Source organism: Myxocyprinus asiaticus, chromosome 13 (assembly GCF_019703515.2).
Source record: "Myxocyprinus asiaticus isolate MX2 ecotype Aquarium Trade chromosome 13, UBuf_Myxa_2, whole genome shotgun sequence".
NCBI lineage: Eukaryota > Metazoa > Chordata > Actinopteri > Cypriniformes > Catostomidae > Myxocyprinus > Myxocyprinus asiaticus.
Window position 1 is genome coordinate 15133934 of NC_059356.1, and position 24781 is coordinate 15158714.

At 42.4% G+C, this 24781-nt stretch overlaps 1 protein-coding gene across 2 annotated transcripts in view; it reads left to right on the forward strand.

Moving 5' to 3' along the window:
- LOC127450559 (noelin-2-like) overlaps window positions 1-24781 on the forward strand; it is a 162033-nt gene that overhangs the window by 128498 nt on the left and 8754 nt on the right. For both annotated transcript variants that reach the window (XM_051714786.1, XM_051714785.1), the window contains exons 3-5: window positions 13826-13981; window positions 16340-16559; window positions 17433-17539. In XM_051714786.1, coding sequence (XP_051570746.1) covers window positions 13826-13981; window positions 16340-16559; window positions 17433-17539 — 483 coding nt within the window. The remainder of the gene's footprint in view (window positions 1-13825; window positions 13982-16339; window positions 16560-17432; window positions 17540-24781) is intronic.

Below are 24781 nucleotides of genomic sequence, written 5' to 3' on the forward strand. Positions count from 1 at the left end.
TGTTCTTACTTAAGTGCACGCAAAAGGTTACAGTATTATGCAAAATTTCTGCAGTTAGTAAAGTCAAGTCAGTATTTTTACAATGCTTTTCACAATAGATATTGTTTCAAAGCAGCTCTACAGAAAAAAAAGAAGAAAAAAAAACACAGGTTAATAGTAGCTTTATTAGCATAATACACCCCTAAACCATCTCCATAAGGGCTTTCTGCACAACATCTCGTCTATAGCCATTTGTCACTTTCTGCAAACGTATCCTTATGCTCTCTAAAGATGCACTCTTACCTGAAAGCATGTGCAGCAAGACTATCAAGTAAAGCCAAGTGTGACATTCACAAGACCAGTTGACACACAATTAACACCTTTTGAATAGACTAACCCTATAGGCCTAGACAACACATGATCGGCTACATATTCATGTAGAACCTGTTCAGGATCAAGCTGTAATGCATGTCATTTTTGTTATGTGCATTATACTCTGAAATAACTTGTAGGGTCACTTCAAATTCCATGTTTCTAAGGTCACCTTTTTGTGTGTGTGTGGTTTGAGTTGGTTCTAAATGTTATCCTTGATTTTTTTTTAAATAAAAATAAATGTGAATGCACAGTTAGTGAATGGGACCTATTGATCTCAGACACTCAGAAACACATAACAGGGTTCTTGAAGGACTCAAGATGGCGCCGAGTATGGCTGCTGCGTTGCGAGCTCCGACACAACATGGTAGTGTTTTGTTTGTTTTGTTCACAATTCTTATGTTTTTTGTCTTGGATGTTGTCTGCCTTTTTGTCTACGACAGACAAACACTTTTGGACACTGGTTCAGCAGTTTCACACCGTAAACCGGACTTCAAATTCCTCAATGCCGACCCGCTGTTTACAAACACACAAGCGGAGCCCTTTGTCTGGGCAGCCGGCTGTGAAAACGCAAAAGGAAAAGGGGAAACAGAGCCGCCGTTCTCATCAGAGTAATACGCCGCACAAATCGACCCCCGCTACCCAGTATTCTACTGGCAAATGTTCAGTCTCTGGATAACAAGCTCTGCGAGCTGAAAGCGCGGATCTCTTTCCAACGAGAGATGATGGACTGCTGCATTATCTGCCTTACGGAAACATCGCCCCTTACGGAAACTTCGCCCCTTACCCCTTACGAGGTTCTCCGTGCACCGAGCGGACAGAGCGAAACACCTCTCAGGTAAAACAGAGGTGGTGGTGTATGTTTTATGATCAACAAATCCTGGTGTGATCAGAGAAACGTACATTCTATCAAGTCTTTCAGCTCTCCTGATCTGGAATTTCTCATGCTTCTGTGTCGACCATTCTGGCTACCAAGGGAATTCACAGAGGTCATTATCACAGCTGTGTACATCCCGCCACAAGCCGACACAGACCGGGCAGTCAAGGAACTGTATGGGAGTATAAGTGAGCAGGAAACCGCGCACCCTGAGGCCACGTTCATTGTGACCGGGGACTTTAATAAAGCCAGTTTCAAATCAGTCACACCAAAATACCACCAGCACATTAGTTTCAACACACGAGGGGACCGGGTTTTGGACCATTGCTACTCTCCCTTCTGGGATGGCTACAAATCCCTCCCCCGCCCACCATTTGGCAAATCGGACCACTCTTCCATTCTGCTTCTGCCCGCTTACAGGCAGAAACTGAAACAGGAAGCACCCACCCTCAGAATGATCCAGTGCTGGTCGGACCAATCAGACTCTACGCTACAGGACTGTTTTGATCACACGGACTGGGAGATGTTCCGGTCCGCCTCTGATGACGACATCGAGCTTTACGCTGATAGCATAATGTGTTTCATCAAAAAATGCTTGGAGGACGTCGTTCCGACCAGAACAACACGGATCTATCTGAACCAGAAGCCATGGATAAATAGCGATGTTCGCGCGGCACTTAATGTGCGGACCTCTGCTTTTAATTCCAGGAACACGGAGGAGCATAAACAAGCCAGTTATGCCCTCCGAAAAAATCAGAATAGCAAAACGCCAGTACAGGAACAAGACTGAAGGACAGTTTAACACCACCAACTCTAGAAGCATGTGGCAGGGAATTAGCATCATCACGGACTTTAAAGGGAATAAAAACTCCGCCATGAACACCGCTGCCTCTCTCCCGGATGAGCTAAATACTTTTTATGCTCGTTTCGAGGGAAATAACACCGCCCTCGCGGAGAGAGCTCTTGCGGCCGAAGCTACAGAGGTTAGTTCACTCTCCGTCTCTGTAGCGGATGTAACCCGATTCTTCCGACGGGTGAATATCCGCAAAGCCGTGGGCCCAGACGGCATTCCGGGCCGCGTCATCAAAGTGTGAGCGAAACAGCTGGCTGGTGTTTTTACAGACATTTTCAACCTTTCCCTCTCTTTGTCTGTAGTCCCCACATGCTTTAAAACATCCACCATTGTGCCTGTTCCAAAGCAATCAAAAATCACTTGCTTAAATGACTGGCGTCCTGTTGCTCTGACCCCCATCATCAGCAAATGCTTTGAGAGACTAATCAGAGATTACATCTGCTCTGTGCTGCCTCTCTCTCTAGACCGATTGCGGTTTGCTTACCACAACAACCGCACCACTGATGATGCCATTGCATCTACAATACACACTGCTCTCTCCCACCTGGAAAAAAAGAACACTTATGTGAGAATGCTGTGTGTAGACTAGAGCTCAGCATTCAACACCATAGTGCCCTCCAAGCTAGATGAGAAACTCCGGGCTCTGGGCTTAAACAGCTCGCTGTGCAGCTGGATCCTGGACTTCCTGTCAAGCAGACGCCAGGTGGTTAGAATAGGCAGCAACATCTCATCACTGACCCTCAACACTGGAGCCTCACAGTGCTGTGTTCTCAGCCCACTCTTGTATTCCTTGTACACACATGACTGTGTGGCAACACATAGCTCCAATGCCATCATTAAGTTTGCTGATGACACGACGGTGGTAGGTCTGATCACTGACAATTATGAAACAGCCTACAGAGAGTAGGTGCACACTCTGACACACTGGTGTCAGAAGCACAACATCTCCCTCAACGTCAGTAAGACAAAAGAGCTTGTGGTGGACTTCAGAAGAAAAGAGAGAGAACACAGTCCCATCACCATCAATGGAGCACCAGTGGAGAGAGTCAGCAGCTTCAAGTTCCTGGGTGTCCACATCACTGAGGAACTCACATGGTCCATCCACACTGAAGTCGTTGTGAAGAAGGCTCATCAGCGCCTCTTCTTCCTGAGATGGCTGAGGAAGTTTGGAATGAACCGCCACATCCTACTACGGTTCTACACCTGCACTGTAGAGAGCATCCTGACTGGCTGCATCTCCGCCTGGTACGGCAATAGCACAGCCCACAACCGCAAAGCACTGCAAAGTGTGGTGCGAACTGCCAGACACATCATCAGAGGTGAGCTTCCCTCCCTCCAGGACATATATACCAGGCGGTGTGTGAAAAAAGCTCGGAGGATCATCAGAGACTCCAGCCACCCGAGCCATGGGCTGTTCTCACTGCTGCCATCAGGCAGGCGGTATTGCAGCATCAGGACCCGCACCAGCCGACTTCATGATAGCTTCTTCCCCCAAGCAATCAGACTTTTGAACTCTTGATCTCCCACAATCAAAATACATCAGCACTGCACTTTATTACTCTTATCTTACACCGGACTGTCATAAATTATACTATTATTATATTAAATTCTCTCTTAACAACTTACTATCAACCAACAGCCTGAATGTCAATACAGTACAATACAACCTACTGTACATTCTATATATACTACTATATATACTTTTTTTTTCATTGAATAATGTGTATCTATATTGTGTGTATTGTATACTGTACAGTGTATGTTATTATTTGTATATTGTTGTGTGTAATTATGTGTATATTAGACTTTAAATTGTGTTGTGTTAATTTGATGTTATTGTAAATTGGTATATGTCTCATCACTGTCACGACTGCTATGTTGATCAGAACTGCACCCAAGAATTTCACACAACATTGCAATTGTGTATATGGTTGTGTGACAATAAAAGTGATTTGATTTTGATTTGATTTGAGTAAATCATAGCTGAATGATGTTTTGTGCAATGTTATGCAGTCATTACACAGGGAGCCAAATACATTACATAATGCTTTTCCCTGTAAAAGAAAGTTTTTGAAAGTACATGATGCAAACTACCAACTAAAAGAGGACGTGTCCTAAATAATGCTGTGAAATTGGATTCATTCTGCTCAGCTGTTAAGATGTTTTCTTTTTTCAATTGTACCCATTAGACTAAGACCAGGCAAAGAACAACTGAAAAAAGGTAATTAAAAAAATAATTAAATAAATTAGGAAATAAATTAGGAAATGGAGCACTCAGTGCACATTGCTTTACAAGAAGCCTGAATTTCCCACTGAGAGACTTTGTTTAACATGGTAGCACACAGGGACATCTGTAGGGCTTTGAGTGTGGAGGTGAAGAGTGGCAAAGCCCTACAGATGAAGGAGAATATGTAAATTAAATATTAAGCTATGCTTAATGGACCACACACTGACCTGCTGTAAAGGAGAGAGGCAAAAAATACTAAAATAAAAATATACAAGAAAAGAGGAGCAAAAAGAAAAAAAAAAAAAGAGAGAGAGAGAGAGAGAGAGAGCTTGGACTAGCATGAATGTAAACATGCTGTGGTGGGGTGAGTAAGAGACTATAGAAGAAGGATCCCGTCAGGTAGATAATTCGGACATTTTATTCACAATTGTGACTTTATTTCTCGCAATTTCGACTTTATAACTCACATTTACATGATATAAACACACAATTGTGACTTAATATCTCACAATTGCGAGTTTATATTACGTAAATACGAGTTATAAAGTCGAAATTGACTGGTGGAAGATGGATTCCGCCAGGTAATAAAAAAGTAAAAGAGGTAATTCTGACTTTTCATTATATTTCATTTGAATTACATGATATTAACTTGCAATTGTGAGATATTAAGTCACAATTGCAAAAAATAAACTCACAATTGCGAGAAATAAAGTTGCAATTCCAAGAAACAAACTCGCAATTGCGTGATAAAAACTCGTAATTATGACTTTATTTCTCTCATTTTCAACTTTTGTGAGATATAAAGTTGCAATTGTGCGTTTTTATCATGCAATTATGAGTTTATATCATGTAATTTCGACTTCATTTTTGCATTTGCAGTGGCATTTCTCGTCATTGTTTCGCATTCTATCGATGCGACAATCTTACAAATTTATCATTAGCACAATTAAGTAAAAGAGTATATACCATACTATACGGGCATAAAACATTTGACTTAAAACAGTCAGAGTTTGTTGTAGCTACAGAATAAAGCCAGCAAATGCTCAGATACACTTTCATTGCTCGTCATACATAAGGAACCATCTGAAAATTCCACTGTGAAAATAAATTTGAAGACTCTGAAGGTTGTAGTAGGCTGCCAGTGGATAGACTGACTTACTACATGTCATATTTTCCCAATATGTGCAGTGAGTGGAATTTTCAGATGGCCCCTAACATATGACAGGTAATTAAAGTGCATCTGAGCATTTGCTGGCTTTATTCTGTAGCTACAACAAACGTTGACTGTTTTAAGTTACATATTTTAGGCCCGTATAGTATGGTTATAAATTCTTTAACTTAATTGTGCTAATGATATATTTGTAAGATTGTCGCATCGAGAGAATGGGACACAATGATGAGAAATGCCATTACAAATACAAAAATGAAGTCGAAATTACATGATATAAACTTGCAGTTGCGTGATAAAAACTCACAATTGCGACTTTAAATCTTGCAATTGTGAGTTTATTTCTCACAATTGAGAGTTAATTTTTTGCAATTGCGATTTAATATCTCACAATTGCAAGTTTATATCACGTAATTTAAATATAATATAATAAAAACTCAGAATTACCTCTTTTACTTTTTTATTACCTGGCAGAATTCAACTTCCATAAGACACAGACACAGTGGGTGTGGCGTCAAGCCTTGGAGAGGCATTTATTAGAAACAATAATAAACATAAAATGTCAATAACAGGAGAAAATAAATTGTCCAGTGGGAATGATGTTCAAAATAAAGTGGGAATCTGGCATCCTCGCAGTGAGATGGGGCTCCGTGAAGGGCGGGGGAGTGTCCGTGGAATGGTCCAGACATGAGTGGGGTCTGACAGCCGCACACACTCCCCTCCTGGATCCGTGGCGCATGGGGCAGCGGCGGCGTTAGCGGCCTGTCTTCCCAGGCCCATGGCAGGTGTAAGGGGAAGGCGGCCCGGCCTTTAACCCATCGGCCGCGATGCGTGCTGTTCTCCCTGGTGACACATCTAACTCGCGCCGGGGGTCCGAGGAGGGGATCCACCGATGCATCTATCTCAGTCAAACACTTCCCGCTCTGATTCTGGGCCTGCAATGATGCCAGTGTGTGCACACATGGAGAACAGAAGCCGGCTCCCCGAGAAAAGGCCTGCTCTACATTTATTTGGCAGCAGTGACAAGATCCATTTACAAGAATCATCCAAACAAACCAATTCATTAAAATGAGTCAGACTTCCCAATGAGAGAGAGGACATTCTTGGTATCCTAAAGTATATTTGAATATTGCCTTGCTAGGCCTTAAAGTTGCATGCACAATACAATGTGATAAAAAGCAGTGATGTAGTGTTTTGCCACGTTTCCGCTACGGCCAGAAAAGCTAAACTATTCTGAAAACAGCTGAACTACTGTCACGATTCTGAAATGTAGAAAAAATGTAGTTGTGTTTTTAGTGTCATTACTTTAAGTTGATTACTCCCCAACAATGGTGGTAGTTTGGGGCTAGTCTAGCTGGTGGACCATCATTGCCATGCTTTTAACAAGCAAAACTAAGCTGATGAAGCTGGTTGACCAAGGAAGTCTTGCTGGTTAAGAACCCTGATTGGACACCGTCACCTCATGCTGGGGACCAGTATCCAAAACACAATATAAACTGGTAGCCAGCAATGGTGGTCTTTTCCCTAGTGAGTGTGAAAGGAGATAGATTAAAATATAAAGAGAGATGAAGGAGAGGAGAGAGAGATGTTTTGCTACAGTGAGAAATGGTTCAATATTGACTCTGCTGTTATGTCTGGTTCAATCGATTGGCAGTTAAATGCTGAATTTCAGCATGAATTGAGTGTCAGGGGAATCTTAGCCATTCAACCGACCCTCTTTTACTCCTTCCTCCTTCATCATCTTCCTCAATAGCCACTCTGTGGTTTCCAGCCTCACATGTGAACAGCAGCCCATTAAGAGGCACACGTTCTCAACCACATCACACTTGTTGAATCAGAGAGAGATTTGGAATCATGCCACAATACCAAGAAGCTGTTTGACTAACTAGTGAGCACAGTGGATGGAGGCAGTGATGAAGAGTGTGGAGCAGAGGCTGATATTGAAATGGTTTTGAGAGGGATTACTGAGAAAGCAAATTTGAGATGCTGAATGTAAGTTCTAGGCAGAGTGAATCAATGAGACATGTGACTCCAGTGATTCCAATCTATGTCAAACTCTGCCTCAACCTCTACCACAAACTTTGCCTCAAATTCTACTACAAATCTTTCTTCAAATTCTCTCAAACTCTGCCTTAACCGGCCTCAAATTTTTACTCAAATTCTGTCACAACTTTGCCTCAAATTCTGTCACAGCCTCTGCTTCAAACCCTGCCTAAACTCTGTCAGTCTCTGCTTCAAACTCTGCCTCAACCTCTACCACAAACCGTGCCTTAAATTCTGCCACAAACTCTGCCTCAAATTCTGCCACAAACTGCCTCAAATTGACACAAACTCATCAAAGCATCTGCTTCAAACTCTGCCTCAACATCTAGCACAAACCGTGCCTCAAATTCTGACACAAACTCTGTCACAGCATCTGTTTCAAACTCTGCCACAACCTCTATCACAAACTTTGCCTCAAATTCTATCATGAACTCCGAATCAAAATCTGTCACAACCTCTACTTCACACTATGCCTCAACCTCTAAAACAGATTTGCCTAAAATTCTGCCTTAACCTTTACCATTAAGTTTGCCTCAAATTATGACTTAAACTCTGTCACAACCTCTGCTTCAAACTCTTCCTGAATCTGCCTTAACCTCTACCACAAATGTTGCCTCAAGTTCTGCCACAAACTCTGACTCAAACTCTATCACAACCTCTGCTTCAAACAATGCCTCAACCCCTACCACAAACTTTGCTTCAAATTCTGACTCAAATTCTGCCTTAACCTGTACCACAAACTTTGCCTCAAACTCTTACTCAAACTGTCTCAACCTCTACCACAAACTTTGCCTCAAATTCTGCCTCAAACTCTATCACAGCCACAAACTCTGTCACAGTATCTGCTTCAAACTCTGCCTCAACCTCTATCAAAACCTTTGCATAAAATTCTGCCATGAACACTGACACAAACTCTGTCACAACCTCTGCTTCCAACTATGCCTCAACCTCTACCACAAACCGTGCCTTAAATTCAGCCACAAACCCTTTCACAACCTCTGCTTCAACCTCTGACTCAACATCCATTACAAATTTTGCCCTAAATTCTGCCACAAACTCTGTCGTAGCCTCTACTTCAAACTCTGTCACAAACTCTACCACAATCTTTGCCCTTAAATTCTGCCTCAAACTCTGTCACAGCCTCTGATTCAAACTCTGTCACAGTCTCTGCTTCAAACTCTGCCTTAACCTCTATAAAAAATTTGTCTCAAATTCTGCCATGAACTCTGACACAAACTCTGTCACAACCTCTGCTTCAAACTATGCCTTAACCACTACCACAAACTGTGCCTCAAATTCTGCCACAAACCCTGTCACATCCTTTGCTTCAACCTCTGACTCAACCTCCATCATAAATGTTGCCTTAAATTCTGCCACAAACTCTGACTCAAACTCTTTCACAACCTCTGCTTTAAACTCTGGCTCAACCTCTACCACAAAGGTTTGCCTCAAATTCTGCCATGATCTCTGCCTCAAACCCTGTCACAACATCTGCTTCAACCTCTGACTCAACCTCCATCACAAATTTTGCCTAAAACTCTGCCACAAACTCTGACTCAAACTCTTTTACAACCTCTGCTTTAAATTCTGGCTCAACCTCTACCACACATTTTGCCTCAAATTCTGCCTCAAACTCTGTCACAGTATCTGCTTCAAACTATGCCTCAACCACTACCACAAACCGTGCCTCAAATTCTGCCACAAACCCTGTCACAACCTCTGCTTCAAACTATGCCTCAACCACTACCACAAACTTTGCCTCAAATTCTGCCTCAAACTCTGTCACAGCCTCTGCTTCAAACTCTGTCACAGACTTTGCCTTAAATTCTGCCACAAACTCTGACTCAAATTCCTTCACAACCTCTGCTTTAAACCCTGTCACAACATCTGCTACAAACTCTGCCTCAAATTCCGCCACATGCTCTGCCTCAAACTCTACCAGAAACCCTGGTTCAAACTCTGTCATAATCTCTGAAACAAACTCTACCTCAACTTCTACCACAAACTTTGCCTTAAATTCTGCCTCAAACTGACTCAAATTCTGACAGTCTCTGCTACAAAATCTTTCTCAACTAAGGATGTGCATGGTAACTGTTTGTAGCCTAATATTTGGATATCAATGAGGGTTAATGAATGGTTATTCAGTTATTTGTAGAGAGCCATGACTCAGGAATAAAGAACATTTATTTCAATGGATTTGCGTCAAACACTACTCAAAATAGCAGGGAATGAAGTTCACAGTGAGCTATGAGCCTAAAAAAGACATTACATAGATCTTCTAATGCTAAAAATAACTCACAATAAAGTTATACAAAAATAATCTGTCACTGCCTGTAGCATTGTATTCTTAACCAACAGAAAATACGCAGTCTAAGTGCCAAACCTGATATGTACTCTGCCCAAGCAGGTTCACATTTCCGTGAGGCAGTCACACAGTTTCACTGCTGTGGTTTATAAGCCTTTTGGGGATGTTTTAATTTTTAAATGCGTTGAGCTTGTCAAATTATTGTACTTAAGCATGCACACCAGAGGAAAAGGGAAAAGCATTGGCTTACCATTTATCAAGCGCTGAAACTTTGCTTAGTGAAAAACAATCTGGAATCATGTGCAACACTGTAACAGTCACATGAAGTCCTCTTTGCAACCTGAACTTCTTCAGAACATTGAAACTTTGTGACAACTGTGCTAAAAAAGCTAGACGCCATGCAATGGATGAAACAGAACACAGGTTTCGAGATGCATTTATAAAAACTTGACACAGTGTCAAAAAATGTGGCGATACTGCGTGAGACGATGACAATAAAAAACAAGATGTGCTGCAACAGTCAAAAACAAAAACATGTGTGAACAGCCCCTAACTCTCCATATACTTGAAAAACTGACCTGAACCTAGCCTGAAACCTGACAGTTTGTTGGGTCCCTTCAGGCTCGGGTCTGGTTACAGACCTCTATTTCACGTATAGAATAACCAAATAGTATTCTGGTATTTAGGAGGCGTGCCGAACGGTTAACCGAGTGAGCATACGCGCACATCCCTAATCCCAACCTCTACCACAAACTTTGCCTCCATTACTACAACAAACTCTGCCTAAAATTATGACTCAAACTCTGTCAAATCCTCTGTTTCAAACTCTGATTTAAAACACTGCTTCAAATTCTTTAACACAGTGTTTCCCAACCACTGTGCCATGGCACACTAGTGTTTGTCAGGTGTGCCGTGGAAAATTATAAAATTCCACAAAATAAATAAATGCATGAAAAAAAATATATAATTTCAGGGATCCAAACTCCTCACCTTTCGGAGAAATTCGCCGTTTTGAAACCATAATCGGTCACTTTTGTGATTGTGAAGAGCAATGATTAATGTGCAGAAGTGACTGATATTTATACGCGTTAAGGGTCTTTCACATGACTCGCGTCAGCGCTGCAGAATACATTGAAGTCTATGAAGCTATGATGCTACCACTTTACACCAAAGTGTTTTTCACACACACATTTTTGCTTCACCAATAATGTCATTGAGATTACTAAGCAACAAGAAATATTTAAAAACTGTCCAAATTTTTGAAGACATTGAATGTCTCATAATTTCTTTTAATTATATATTACTTTATCGTTTACGAATAACAGAGACCCCAATTATTGAACTAATTTAAATTCACCAAGAAAATGCTTAGACCTAAAAATAAACGAGTAGTTTTATTTTCTTTCTGCTATCAAAGCAACTGCAAGCTTTTTCCTCTCTTTCAAATACATGTTTTCAATGTTTATTGTGCACACCTCCCACTTTTTTACGTGGCAAACTCATAAAATCACCCCTCTGTGATGCTTTCTGCAACTCTTGTCATGTGGAGGGCAATGCGGCGCTTGAGGCAGCATTGATGCCTCGAATCAACTCATGTGAAATGCGCTTTACAATGACAAAAGAATATTTTTGAAACTCAAAATTATTATTATTTGTCTATTATTGTGGTCTTTTCTGATAAAAGCCATGCTCAGCAGTTTAAATAGGCTACTGTAGGAAAATGATACTGTAGATCTGCTTTGTGTTAATAATTCTTATACTGAAGTCAGTAGATTTGTAGCCATGCAAGTTGTAATAAAGGAAAAGGTAAGGACGTTATTGAAACTCACTATTATTAGACAATTATTGTTGTCTTTTTGGATGAAAAATAATGCTCAGACTGAAGGAAGACTATAGATCTGCTTTGTTCTTTTAATGCTTAAACACTATAAAGTCTTTTGGTAGATTTCAGTAATGAACGACTCAAAATGATTCACTGACTCTCTCATAGCACATAAGACTCTCATTTGTCGCCACCTAGTGACATTTCCAGAAGGGGTCACTGAACTAATCAGTTAATAAAACTGAACAAATTTGTGAAACAGAAGCAAGCCTCACCAAAATACTCTTTATTTTGCTGCTAATTCTGCACAATTGTAAACTTGAATAAACTTGAATCACTAAAATAGCTGGAATTGGTGCTTTTAGCTTATTCTTTAAAATAAATATCCCCAGAATAAATGTTCATGGACCAGTGATTATCTTACCTTTTTCACCCCTCATGAGTTTGTATCCCTGTAATTTGTTGTGGCATTGCAAGAACAAATCTACAAATTAGAAAAGATGCAAATTTGTTGTTTTATCACTATCCATTTAGCACTCTTGCCATCTGTGACCTCACACAGCATAGCCTACCTATGTGACTTGTTTTATTTTTTTATTTTTTTATTTTTTTGCATAGCCGAACTTCAAACATTACAAGTAAACATGCTACTAAGACAGGCAGAAAACATGGATAAGTTCTTGAAAAGGAAAAATATTGACGGTGGTTAGCCTATGTGGGATAGTGGTGTGCCGTAGAATATTTTAGTCGTAAAAAGTGTGCCGTGGCAGAAAAAAGGTTGGGAAACACTGCTTTAACAGACCTAGCCATAAACTCTTGTCTCAAACTCTGCCACAGACTCTGTTTCAGATTCTACCACAAACTGTGCCTTGCCCCTCTGTCTGGTTCTAATCACCTGCATTCTCACTCAAAAATAACATAACCACTCCAACAATATAAATGTGTGTGTGTGTGTGTGTGTGTGTGTGTGTGTGTGTGTGTGTGTGTGAGAGAGAGAGACTATGCCAGCAGATGTGACACACTAATGCTCCTGCCTAATAAAACTCAGACTAATGAGGACACCTGGGTCAGTCCCTCTCTGAGAGAGATGCTTTTAGAATTAAACTACTGCCAGCCAGTCTCTTGTCGGTGTGAGTGTGTGTATATGTTCACCTCCTCCTGGGATTGTTAGCGACATGCATGACAAACAAATATGTTATCCAACCCAATCCTTGCCCCGGTCAAAACACCCACAATCAACAGCACAAAGCGTTACGATTGAGTCTGACAGCTATGCAAATGAGCTCATTAGACAGCACCCCGTATGCGCATCAGTCCCAGCGTGAACATGAGTAAAATACCAGCAAACAAACCGTGTCCTGTTTGATTCTCTTAAGTACAGCAAGGAGAAGGGTGTGTATATCTGTGTGTGAATATGTGGCACATATGCGGGGGCCATCTTTACAATGCCAGTTGTATTATGGTTCAGTTTGCTAGGCCTGACATTTACACAGAATGCTACACAGCAACCTAAGTTTACTGTACATAGGAATCACAATTGCGGGAAACATGAGTGAATCACGCACTTGATATTTTTCGATTCGTGTGCATGAAAGATACATGCTGATTGACATGATGGAACGGCAGTGTAAAGGTGATGCAGGAGCCTGTACCTAGTCTAAATGCTTTCCTGTGATGTGAAAAATCCTATGGAAAAATGCTGTTGCCCTGCAGACTATATGACAGAATTCTAGAAACATGAACAGGAAACAAAAAGGCTAAATAAATAAAAAGTACTGTATCGACCCTCGCCCAATGTTACAACACTATTTATCCCTACAAGCTACTATTTCAGCACACCCCCGCCCCAAACAATGCCTCTTCCATGACATCACAAATTATGCTTGTGGGTGGGGACCCTGTATCATAATTTGCGAGGGGCTCCCAAGATTTGCATTACACTACTGTGAAAGTGGAAGTATGTACAGTAGGAGCTAGTCAGGTGTGTGTGTGGTGATCAGTAGTCACGCTCCAGTACCTTGTGTGTTCAAGTGGGCGAGATACTCAGTGGGAGGTCCAAATATGTAGGAATACTGATTTGAACCGCATCAATTTGAGGGTGTCATTCTGTTAAACCATCAAAATAATGCCATGATGTATCTGGCTGTGTTTTGACTGTATGTTTTGGGGTACTTTACAGGTTCAGAATATCACTCAATCCATGGAGGTGCTAGATCTGAGGACATACAGAGACCTGCAATATGTGAGAGACACGGAGAACCTCATGAAAACGGTGGACAGCAAACTGAAGACTGCCTCCGAAAACCCACGCAGCCTCAACCCCAAGAGTTTTCAGGTACTGGAGTCTGGCCTGCCTCTGCTGGATCAAAATAATACATGCAGCAAATACAGAACATCCCCTTAGTGTTAGTGTATGGATCTCATTTTTTACTATATTTTTGACAGCCTAACTTACTTATAACCTAACTTATACAGAACATTATCTAATGGTTATTTTTAGGTTTTATTTATTTATTTATTTATTTGATAGACAAAAATTAGCATTTAATTACATGCAGAAATGAAGATCACAGTGTATTGGATTTGCAGCCATTGCATTATCAGATGAACTTATTAAGTAGAAGTATACTTTTCTCAGCAGGGTTAAGCATGTGTGAAAAGCATAATAGAATCATATAATACAAACCTTTCTTCCTATCTTAATCTCTGCATTTGACATATAATTATGAGGTGTGCTCTTTCGCCTCACAACTTCTATGTGAAATGAACACATCTACAAAGACATTTACCACAGATTTGAGTGCTTAATCGAGACATTCTTAAGGTCTTCTGAGAGAATTCAAATGCATCTCAATTATTTATGTTCTGGACCTGAAGCAATGATGCTGTTGCTTCAGTAATGTGTGTTTGTGTATGTGTGTACAAAAGGTTCTGCTTTTTGTTCTTTTTTAGCTAGCAGCTACTCTCCCCAAGACTAATATCCAGGCCCCTTGATTAGTGGATCTTTTTATCTCTTGATGAATAGGATTGTGTGTTTGTAACCCTGTATGTCTTATACATTCAAGATGATCTCAGATTAGTTGAAGGACTCTGCCAATACATAGAGGACTGAATGGCAGAGTGTGCTTCAAGATTAGTAATATGTAGCCATCTACTAAAGAAAGTAGAAGGGAAGCCACAGACACTCTTTATCTCAAGGGTATCACTCTCATTCAGAATGCTCCACCACCACTTACCCATCCTCCCCACTATTCTGTGGTCTGACTCATCTCCCCAAATGCTGCATAGAAAATGATTTCGAAATGTTCCAGAAATCATTCTTCATCTATCAATACATGTTCAAACACCATCATCCTTTTTTTCTTCTCTGCTGAAGCTGTGAAAAATTTGAGAGATGTGCCCATGTTAAAAGCACTATTTAAAAGAGTGCAAGTCTCAAAGCCTGGCTTTATTTCGGTGGGGTTGCTGATGAATGTGGAGAGCTCAAAGTCGCCCACGGCAGGGGGGGGAGATTAACGAGACCAAATTTTTGTGTCTCGGAACAGGAAAATTAGATTTATGATGTGGCACTGCAGGGCTGAGAGCAACTCCATCACCAGATTTACGATAAACCTTAACAAGGAGGAAACAGCCCCTCCTGCGGTGAGCATGCTTTATTGATACACCTGCTGTTCAGATCCACTTTATTGATATACCTCAGCCTATGCTAGGCCTGCCAGCCCTCCTGGCTGTCATAACTGATTGGCCTCAGTGAGCTGAGATCAGCCTGTAAGTTTGAGCTCTTTCATAGTCGCTCGGTCACGGCGAGGCAAAGAGTTGACAGTGCCGTGATGAGTGGGCCCGTGTCGCCGTGTTGGATGGGCAATAGATTGTGAAAGGTAGCAAATGTGCACTAATCAATAATCAGTTAGACAGCAACTAGACGGGAAGTGTTCTCATGGTTGGATGCGCTTGGACACAGTGCAGGGACGGATGTGGAAATGTTGGCCTGGCTATCTGGAGATGAACATACAAATAGAGCTGTTCAGGTTATAGTCCTAAAACCTAGAAGACAGTTAGCATTTTCAAGCCCTGTATTCCCTCAGGAATTTCCCTTCTTTTTTTATTTTGAAATAAGGTCAGTAGTAACATTTCTTGAAGAGACTTTCATATTTGGTTTTACAACATAAATGACAAACAGTCATACCTCAAATGTGACTTTTGGAGTCGCTGTGTTTTTTAAATTTTTTTTATTGTAAGCTGCTGACAAGTTGCTAAATTAGGAGTACAATTACCACAAGTATGTGGGGTTATGTGCTTGACAAGTGGGACAACCATTGTTGTCTTTATCAACTCATTAGCAACTTAACAATTTTAAAAACAGCAGCTTCACCAGTCATGTTTGAAGTATGATTTGTGTAATTTATGTTGTAGAACAAAACACGAATATCCATTCAAGTAGTATTAACCACAGACCTTTCTTTACTCTTAAACCGAAAACTGCTATTCTAAAAACCCATAGGAAATTCTCGAGGGAACCCATGGCAAATTAGCTTTCCTTGATGGCTTACAAATTGGCATCATGTCTAGACAGCTCTATTCCCAAATTTCTAAGGGAGGGAGATTAACCCTTTCTCTTCCTTTTTTTTTTTTTTTTTTCTCCTTACCACAATTCAACCCTTCCTTTTCATTCTGTTTTCCATTCCTGACTCAGGAGCTGAAGGACAAAGTTACTCAGTTGCTCCCCCTGCTGCCGGTGGTAGAGCAGTACAAGGCAGATGCAAGGATGATTCTGCGGATGAGGGAGGAAGTGAGGAATCTCTCCCTGGTACTCATGACCATTCAAGAAGAGATGGGTGCCTACGACTACGAGGAGCTCAGGCAGAGAGTGCTACTTTTGGAGACTCGCCTCCACTCCTGCATGCAGAAACTCGGTAAGACATCTAGTTATTTCATTATATAGAGAGTTTGAGCTGATTTTTATATTACGGATGATGAAGCAACAAAACAATTGACAATGGACTCACCATTTGCACCTACTGCCAAGCACAGGGTTCCCATGGTCATGTAAAACCCTACGTTTGGAAATATTAGTTATTTAAAAATTGCATTTTTCAGGCCTGAGAAAGGTCATGGAAACTAATCAAATCTTAAAAGTCATGGAAAATTCATGGATTTCTATGCTGAGTAGACATTTTGTAGTTATACACTGTTCTAAAATATTTAATTGGCTAGATACTGCTCTTGTATAGAGTAAAATTTGCTTACAAGCCATTATGATTTATGAGCAAATAATTTTCTTGAGTCGGTTCTTTTCAAAGATTTGGTCAAACAGTTTCACAAATTTGAATCATTCATTAGCAAATCACTCTAAATCTATTTCAGTATTCACTATTTTTAAAACTCCATATCCAGCCATCAAAAATGACTGGACATTTTATGGGAATTTGTGGGAACCCTGCAAGCAGTATGTGACCCATTATAACAGGAAAAGAGAAAGAATTTTGACTTATTGGATTGCCAGCAATTTAAGTCAGAGTGTTAAAAACAGCCAGCTAGCAAGCCTCATTCTGTGTTTTGAAACGTCCAAAGTTAATTTGGCTGAAAGAGTAATTGGCTTTCAGATGCATGATGAGGCAAGCTCATGTTCTATCCGAGGTAAAACTGATGACTTCACAAGAAAATCCAAAATGATGATCTAATGGATATTCGTTCTGCACCGTTAATGCCGACTGGTTCATCAGAGCTCCGCTGAGCCTTGTTGAAGCCTTCCATTTACAGAGTTTACCCTTGTGTTATATCACCAGGTTGTGGGAAGCTAACCGGCGTCAGTAACCCCATCACTATCCGTGCTTCAGGGTCAAGGTTCGGCTCCTGGATGACTGACACAATGATCCCCAGCTCTGATAATAGGGTAAGAATGAAATATTCACTGCACTCTATCACTCCATCACTGACACTGCGATGATGAGCAGCCTCTCCCTGGAGACGCACACACACACTGTGACTGAGTCAGTGTTTTGGTGAAGTGAAGCTGCTCCTTAGCATAGAGAGAGCTAAGTCAGTGATGGATGGTTCTTCCCCCATCTTCCCTTCCCCCTCCCTTCTATTTTCTTCCCTACCACATTTATAGTCTTACCCTCCCACACTTCATCCTTCCCACAATTCTCACTTCTTCTGGAGAAGCCAAAGTCCTCATATTAATCCCTCCATCAGGGGGTCATATGTTAACAACTTGTTTCGGCAAACTTTCACCGATCACTGTCAGTGATTACTTAAGAGCTCATCTGACAATCTTGGTGGAGAAGACTTTCACTGTGTGCACAGCAAATAAAATAAAAAAAAAAAAAAAAGGAAAAATCTTAATCTGTATTTTTGTCTAGTTTTTCTATATAAAAGATCCTTAAAAGAAGTTAATTTTACTTGGGAAGCAAAAATGTATAATAATAATGTATCATTTTCAGAGAATATATGGTAACACCGTGCAATACGGTTAGGTATCATGAACTTACAATAAACGGTATTTAACAGCATTTATTAATCTTGGTTCAAGTTAATTTATAAATACTTTTCTTAATTGTTAGTTCATGTTAGTTCATAATGCATGAACTAACGTGGTAACACTTTACAATAAAGTTCTATTTGTTAACAATAGTAAATGCATTAGATATCATGAATTCACAATGAATAATATTTTTTGTAATTTAGATATGCAACCAAAAAGCATCTTATTTGCACTAAGTTTAAATAGCACCTGTCACACAGTGCGGCTGTTTGCACTCAAATAGACTGGTGGGAAAACAGAAATTAAAGACAAACTGCAACCCCAAGATTCTCTCCAGTGATGTGCTGAGTAAAGATGGTGTGGATGTGCTTTTGTCGTGGTGTTGAGAAAATGATTTTATCCAAGTAAAATTAACCATGGTTTTACTATAGTAATATTGTAGTAACTAGTGTTAATTTCGTTAATGAAAACTACGACAAAAAATGTTCGTCAATGACCTTTTTTTCCATGACTAACACGAGATGATGATAAGATGGCACCGATGTCATTAAACACTAACTGTGACTATATCAACATGCAATATTGCTGACGAAAAAAGACGAGACTAAAATGTAGTTTAAGAAATAAAATCTTTACCAAAATCTCTCTTTATTTTCGTCAAAAAAAAAAAAAAAAAAAAAAAAAGAAGAGACAAATTATTATAGTCTGTTTTTTTTTTTCTTTCTAAATTACAATCCAAATATCCTGTTCATTGGATGGCATGGGCAGCAGTTTCCTTTCCTTTGCTGCGTGCGGCATATCAGGACTAAGCAAGCACAGTGAGGAGTACCTTTCGAGTAGTTTACAGAAAGCTAACGTTCATCAAATAATGACAGCAACAGTTGGACTTGGGGGAAAGAGAAGATGATATAAAGGCTAACCACAAAGAAATTGAGGAAGGGTAACGTCTTGGTGGTAATGTTAGGTTGTTTTTTTAAGCTATATTAAGACAACTAGTGACAACTATATTAGACAACTTAATAAGCTATATTAAGACAAAAGCAGTTGTGTTTCATTATGTGGGCGGTGTTTTATAGCTAAACTGAACTCATTAAGCTAATAGGCTAGCAAACTGTTGTGAAAGAGCTGAAAATGAGCAGCAAAGGTAATGTATAGACCATTGACTTATGTATTTGGCATGTATCTGGTGACAGTGCTGTGTTTATTTGTCCTTCACATTACCATCAAAATGAATTTGAATATGTTATAAAAACTAATTGCCTACAAAAACATACCTCAAAAAAGGTGTCTGCAGTAATATGCCTGCCTAACCTGAATAAAGTACTTACTTTGTGAGTACAGTATAATACTACCTAGTTTTGATTGTGTAGAGTTTTCTTTTTCTGGATACTCAGGGTTTGTATTATTAAGTTAAAATCATAGCAATGATTTACTTATAGTGCAACACTTGGATTTCTTGATGTTGCATCTGTCTAAATGTGACTAAAATGACAACAGTTTTCACTGACTAAAACTAGACTAAAATACGTCATGGTTACTTGTGATGGAGAGAACGAGACGTTGTGTCGATGTAGTGACACTAGGGGTCACTCTTGGGAGCCCGAGACACCTCTGGTCTTTGATAAAAGGCCAATGAAAATTGGCGAGTGGTATTTGCATGCCACTCCCCCGGACATACGGGTATAAAAGGAGCTGGTATGCAACCACTCATTCAGGTTTTATGCTGAGGAGCCGATATAAGGTCCAGCCATTTCAGCAGGTAGTTCAGCATTGTGGCAGGAGGGACACAACATCTCATTCCCTCCATCAGGGAACGGAGGTTACACAAATAACCATGACGTTCCCTATCCGTCACTCACTCGACGTTGTGTCGATGTAGTGACACTAGGGGTCCCTATACGAAATGCCACAACTGGCTGAACTGTGTTACGTGAACTGGCGGTGTGTGGTGGGCAGACTGCTGTGTGCCTCATAGCCAGCGCACCAAGTCGACACGCAACCTCCCCCAACATAGTATGAGTGTCGAATGGCCCTTTTTGGGGACAAGTCGACTACCCAAAGATAGAGACAGGCTTAACCCAGTCGTGGCCTCTTTTCCCCTTCTCTTTTTCCACTCCCTAAAAAAGAAGGGGGATTATCCGACTGGGCTGCCAGATCTAGTTGGGGGGTGTCCCTCCCAAGGGGAAGACACCGCGGAGACCACACCTCACACAAAGAGAGGGGGAATATTTAAGTGGAAGAATATGTCACATGGTCTTTCCAACCATGTGGAGAGCCTTCAAGGTAGATCCTGCCCAATGGGGGAGGAGTTACTACAAACATGGAGACTGGGGCAGAGGGGTTCTGCCCAAGGAAGACGCAGTTTGCTAGCAGGGAAACGAACTAGCGGAAGATATATATCGCATGGGGTCAGCCTTAAAGGGAATCGCCACATGCGGAGCACCTACCCCAGAACAGGGCTCTTAGTTAGCGCGTGTACTGGGCCAGCAGCGAGTCTCTCTGAAAACTCGACTGCCACAGGGCTCGGAGGAAGTCAACCAGGGAACAAAGTTTGTGAACACTACTGGGAATTAATGGCGTACGTCTTCAGCTCCAAGGGAGGTGGAAGGTGCTATGTGCAAGCAATACACCTGGCCAGCTATCCCGGGCTTATCCGCTTGTGTTGCGTGCCACTACCTGGGACAAAACCGGTTCCACCCGGAGGTTGTAGAACCTTGCACAGGTGTTGGGTGATGCCCAGTCCGCTGCTCTGCAAATGTCTGTTAGAGAGGCACCCCTGGCCAGGGTCCAGGGAGCCGCCACACCCCTGGTAGAATTGGGCTGGTAGCCCTACCGGGGGCGGCATGTCCAAGGCAACATATGCCATAGTTATGGCGTCAGTGAGCCAGTGGGTGATCCTCTGCTTGGAGACAGCGCTTCCTTTCCGCTGTGCACCAAAGCAGACAAAGAGCTGCTCAGAGATTCTAAAGCTCTGCGTGCGATCCAAATAGATGCGTAAAGCACGCACCGGACACAGCGACGACAGGGCTGGGTCTGCATCCTCCTGGGGCAGCGCTTGCAGGTTCACCACCTGGTCCCTAAAAGGAGTGGTGGGAACCTTGGGCACATAGCCCGGTCAGGGTCTCAGGATCACGTGAGAGTAACCTGGACAGAACTCCAGGCACGTTTCACTGACAGAGAACGCTTGCAGGTCACCTACCTTCTTGATGGAAGTGAGCGCAGTCAGGAGGGCAGTCTTCAAGGAGAGTGCCTTAAGCTCGGCTGACTGCAAAGGCTCAAAGGGGTCTCTCTGTAGACCCTGAAGAACTACAGAGGCCGAAGGGGCGGGCTGTGGCAGAGCCAGTGCACTCACCGCAGGGGGACGCCCTTGGCGATGAGTAGACGGGGTGCGGGATCTTGAGCCATGCCGGGGCAGGATATGCCTGCTAGCATCCATCTACTGCTCTACCATCGAAAACTGCTGGGCAAAGTCCTCTACGGTGTCGCCGAATTGGCCCGCCTGGGAAATGGGGGCAGCAAGGAATCGTGTCTTGTCGGCCTCACCCATCTCGACCAGGTTGAGCCAAAGGTGGTGCTCCTGGACCACTAGTGTGGCCATCGTCCACCCGAGAGATCGCGCCGTGACCTCCGTCGCTTGGATAGCGAAGTCGGTCACCGAGCACAGTTCCTGCATCAATCCCGGGGCGGAACTACCCTCGTGCAGTTCCTTTAGCGCCTTGGCGGACTTGCAGGAGAGCCATGGCGTGCAGGGCGGAGGCGGCTTGTCCAGTGGCACCGTAGGCCTTGGCCGTCAGAGACGACATAAACCTGCAGGCCTTGGACGGGGCTTTGGGCACCCATGCCAGGTGGCGGCGCTCTGCGGGCACAGGTGCACCGCGTGCGCCTTTATCCACCGGGGGATTGCCGAATAGCCCTTGGCCGCCCCACCATCAAGGGTAGTGAGGGCGGGGAAGCTGAAAAGATCGGGACCGGGCAGTAAAAAGTGCCTCCCGCGACCTTGTCAGCTCTTCATGCACTTCCAGGAAGAAAGGAACGGGGGCGGGGCGTGGCTTTGAGCGGTGCCACGAGCCCAGGAACCAATCACCGAGCCGCGAGGGTTCAGGGAAGAGCAGTGAGTTCCACTCTAGCCGACGCTCGCGGCTGCCCGGGAAAGCATGTCGTCATCTCCACGTCAGCTTGTGACTGGGCGATCGACCCCGAAGGGAGGAGCCCAGCTGAGGCTTCCGACTGGACGAGCCCGCTCTCCGATGCTGCGCTTGAGAGCTCATCACTTTCACCACTTAAGAGGTCGAACTCGCAGTGAGACGAGCCAGCGGACTCATCCGGAAGCCCGATCGGGGCAGATGAGCATGCTGGGGAATGGGAGGCCCGCGGGGTATACCCGGCGGAGGCGGTCCCATTGGGGTCCCCAAATCGCCCCCAGTGCTAGCCGCGCTGGCCTCATACCTGTGGGTAAAATGACCGAGGCAGAAGCCTCTGGGGTGACTTGCTTTCTTACGAAGGCGACCCGCTACCGCAACGTTGCCATGGACATATTCTCGCAGTGAGAACATGACCATCCACGAACGCTGTCTCCGTGTGAGCAGTGCCCAGACACGAAAGATGTTCCGTATGTGACGATCTTTTAGAGAAATATACTCTTTTAGAGAAATATACTCTTTTATTTCTGCCGAAGCGCCAAGGGGCATTCTCTGCAGTGCACCAGTGCAGAGGGGGGAGAAGCCGCTGAGTAGTATTCAGCTCAGTGAGCATGACCATTCGGCTCCGAAGAGAAAATCTGAATGAGTGGTTGCATACCAGCTCCTTTTATACCCGTATGTCCAGGGGAGTGGCATGCAAATACCACACGCCAATTTTCATTGGCCTTTTATCAAAGACCAGAGGTGACTCGGGCTCCCAAGAGTGACCCCTAGTGTCACTACATCGACACAACGTCGAGTGAGTGACAGATAGGGAACTGAGGGCTTTTGTAAGGTTAGGTTAGGGTTAGGTTTAGGGGTAGAGGTTGATGTAGGGCAGGGGTCCTCAATAGATGGACTCTGGTCCGGATTTGGACCTAAGGGCAATTCAATCCGGACTGAGATCTAAATCTTTGTGCTAGTTCTCTGACACAAGAGATTGCGTGAGCATATGTGCATAAAAGCTTGGTGTGAATGGCCCCTTGTCTGCAACAGAATCATATGAACAAGCAAAAAGACAGCCAGTATTTATACCAGACATGAGGCGGCACATAGTAGAGCTGCAGACACGGATATTTTAATGACAGTAGACCGTAGCAGAGACATACACTGAGCAGCAATATTGATGGATACTGGCATCTTTTGCTAATATACACAGCAGATAATGAGAGTTCATCTTCATGTGTCTGATATGCCGGACAGTTTAACGTGGTTCCGGAGCGACTTTAGACCGTAACGTTTTTTTCCCAGTCTAAAATTTGCTTTATTAAACAACATGTTACAAGCCTTTCATAATAAACAAACTGATTTTTGTTTTCATTTTGTGAAAATGAATAAGAGATTTCATCATCTCGGATGGCAAGGAAAGACAATCGAAACTTTGAAATTACGTGTTCTCTGCTTATGATGAAAACGTGTCCATTATTTGATAGTCAGCCCATTTATACTTAACTACAGCAGACAGTATTTTTGTACGCTGTTTGTATGTTGTTGGTTCTCACTTTAAGGAAAACATAAAATGCTCCATTCAGACTTTTACACTTCCTTAATTTTCTCTAATATAAACATTATCTTTCCTTATTTTCCCAGTTATGAAGAGACTATTTTGACTGTTTAGAATTTTTTTTTCTCTTCTTTTACAAAGTACTATTCCTGCCAACTTAGAAATGTATTATAACTATCCCCAGAAAAACTGTATTTCTTGCATTAGAAATCATAGCCATACTGACTACTGACACTGTGTGAGTTTTTATTGTCCGGACCTCTGCTGGGAAGGAAATGTCAAGACCGGACCTCTTGGAACATTAATTGAAGACCCCTGGTGTAGGGTGACTGTGGAACTCTAAATGTATACTTTTCATTTAAAAAAAGGCATTAGTACAGTATATGTTGAAAATAACATTAACCAAGATTAAGAGGTGCTGTAAAAGTATTGTTTATTCTTAGTTCATATTAACTAATGTAGTAAACCAATGTTGACCAATACAATCTGTTATTGTAAAGTGATATACAGTATATTTTAAATTGAGTTCCCTATCTGTCACTCACTCGACGTTGTGTCGATGTAGTGACACTAGGGGTCACCCTTGGGAGCCCCAAACACCTCTGATCTTTGAGAAAAGGCCAATGGGAATTGGCGAGTGGAATTTGCATGCCACTCTCCTGGACATACGGGTATAAAAGGAGCTGGTTCGCAACCACTCATTCAGATTATTTCTTCGGAGCCGAGTGGTTCATTCAGAGAGAGCTGAATTCCACTGCCGGTCCATTCACCTCTGCATGCTGTTGGATTTACAGCGCATTACAGCGGTTTCTCCCCCTCGTGCACAGATTGAGTGCAGAGGATGCCCCTGGGCACTTCGACAGCCTAAAAGAGTATATATTCTTGCAAAATAAAAGAGTATATTTTCTCTAAAAGAGTGGCACTGATGGAGAGCGTCTTTTTAAAGATGACTTTACGTCTGTGTTTAGT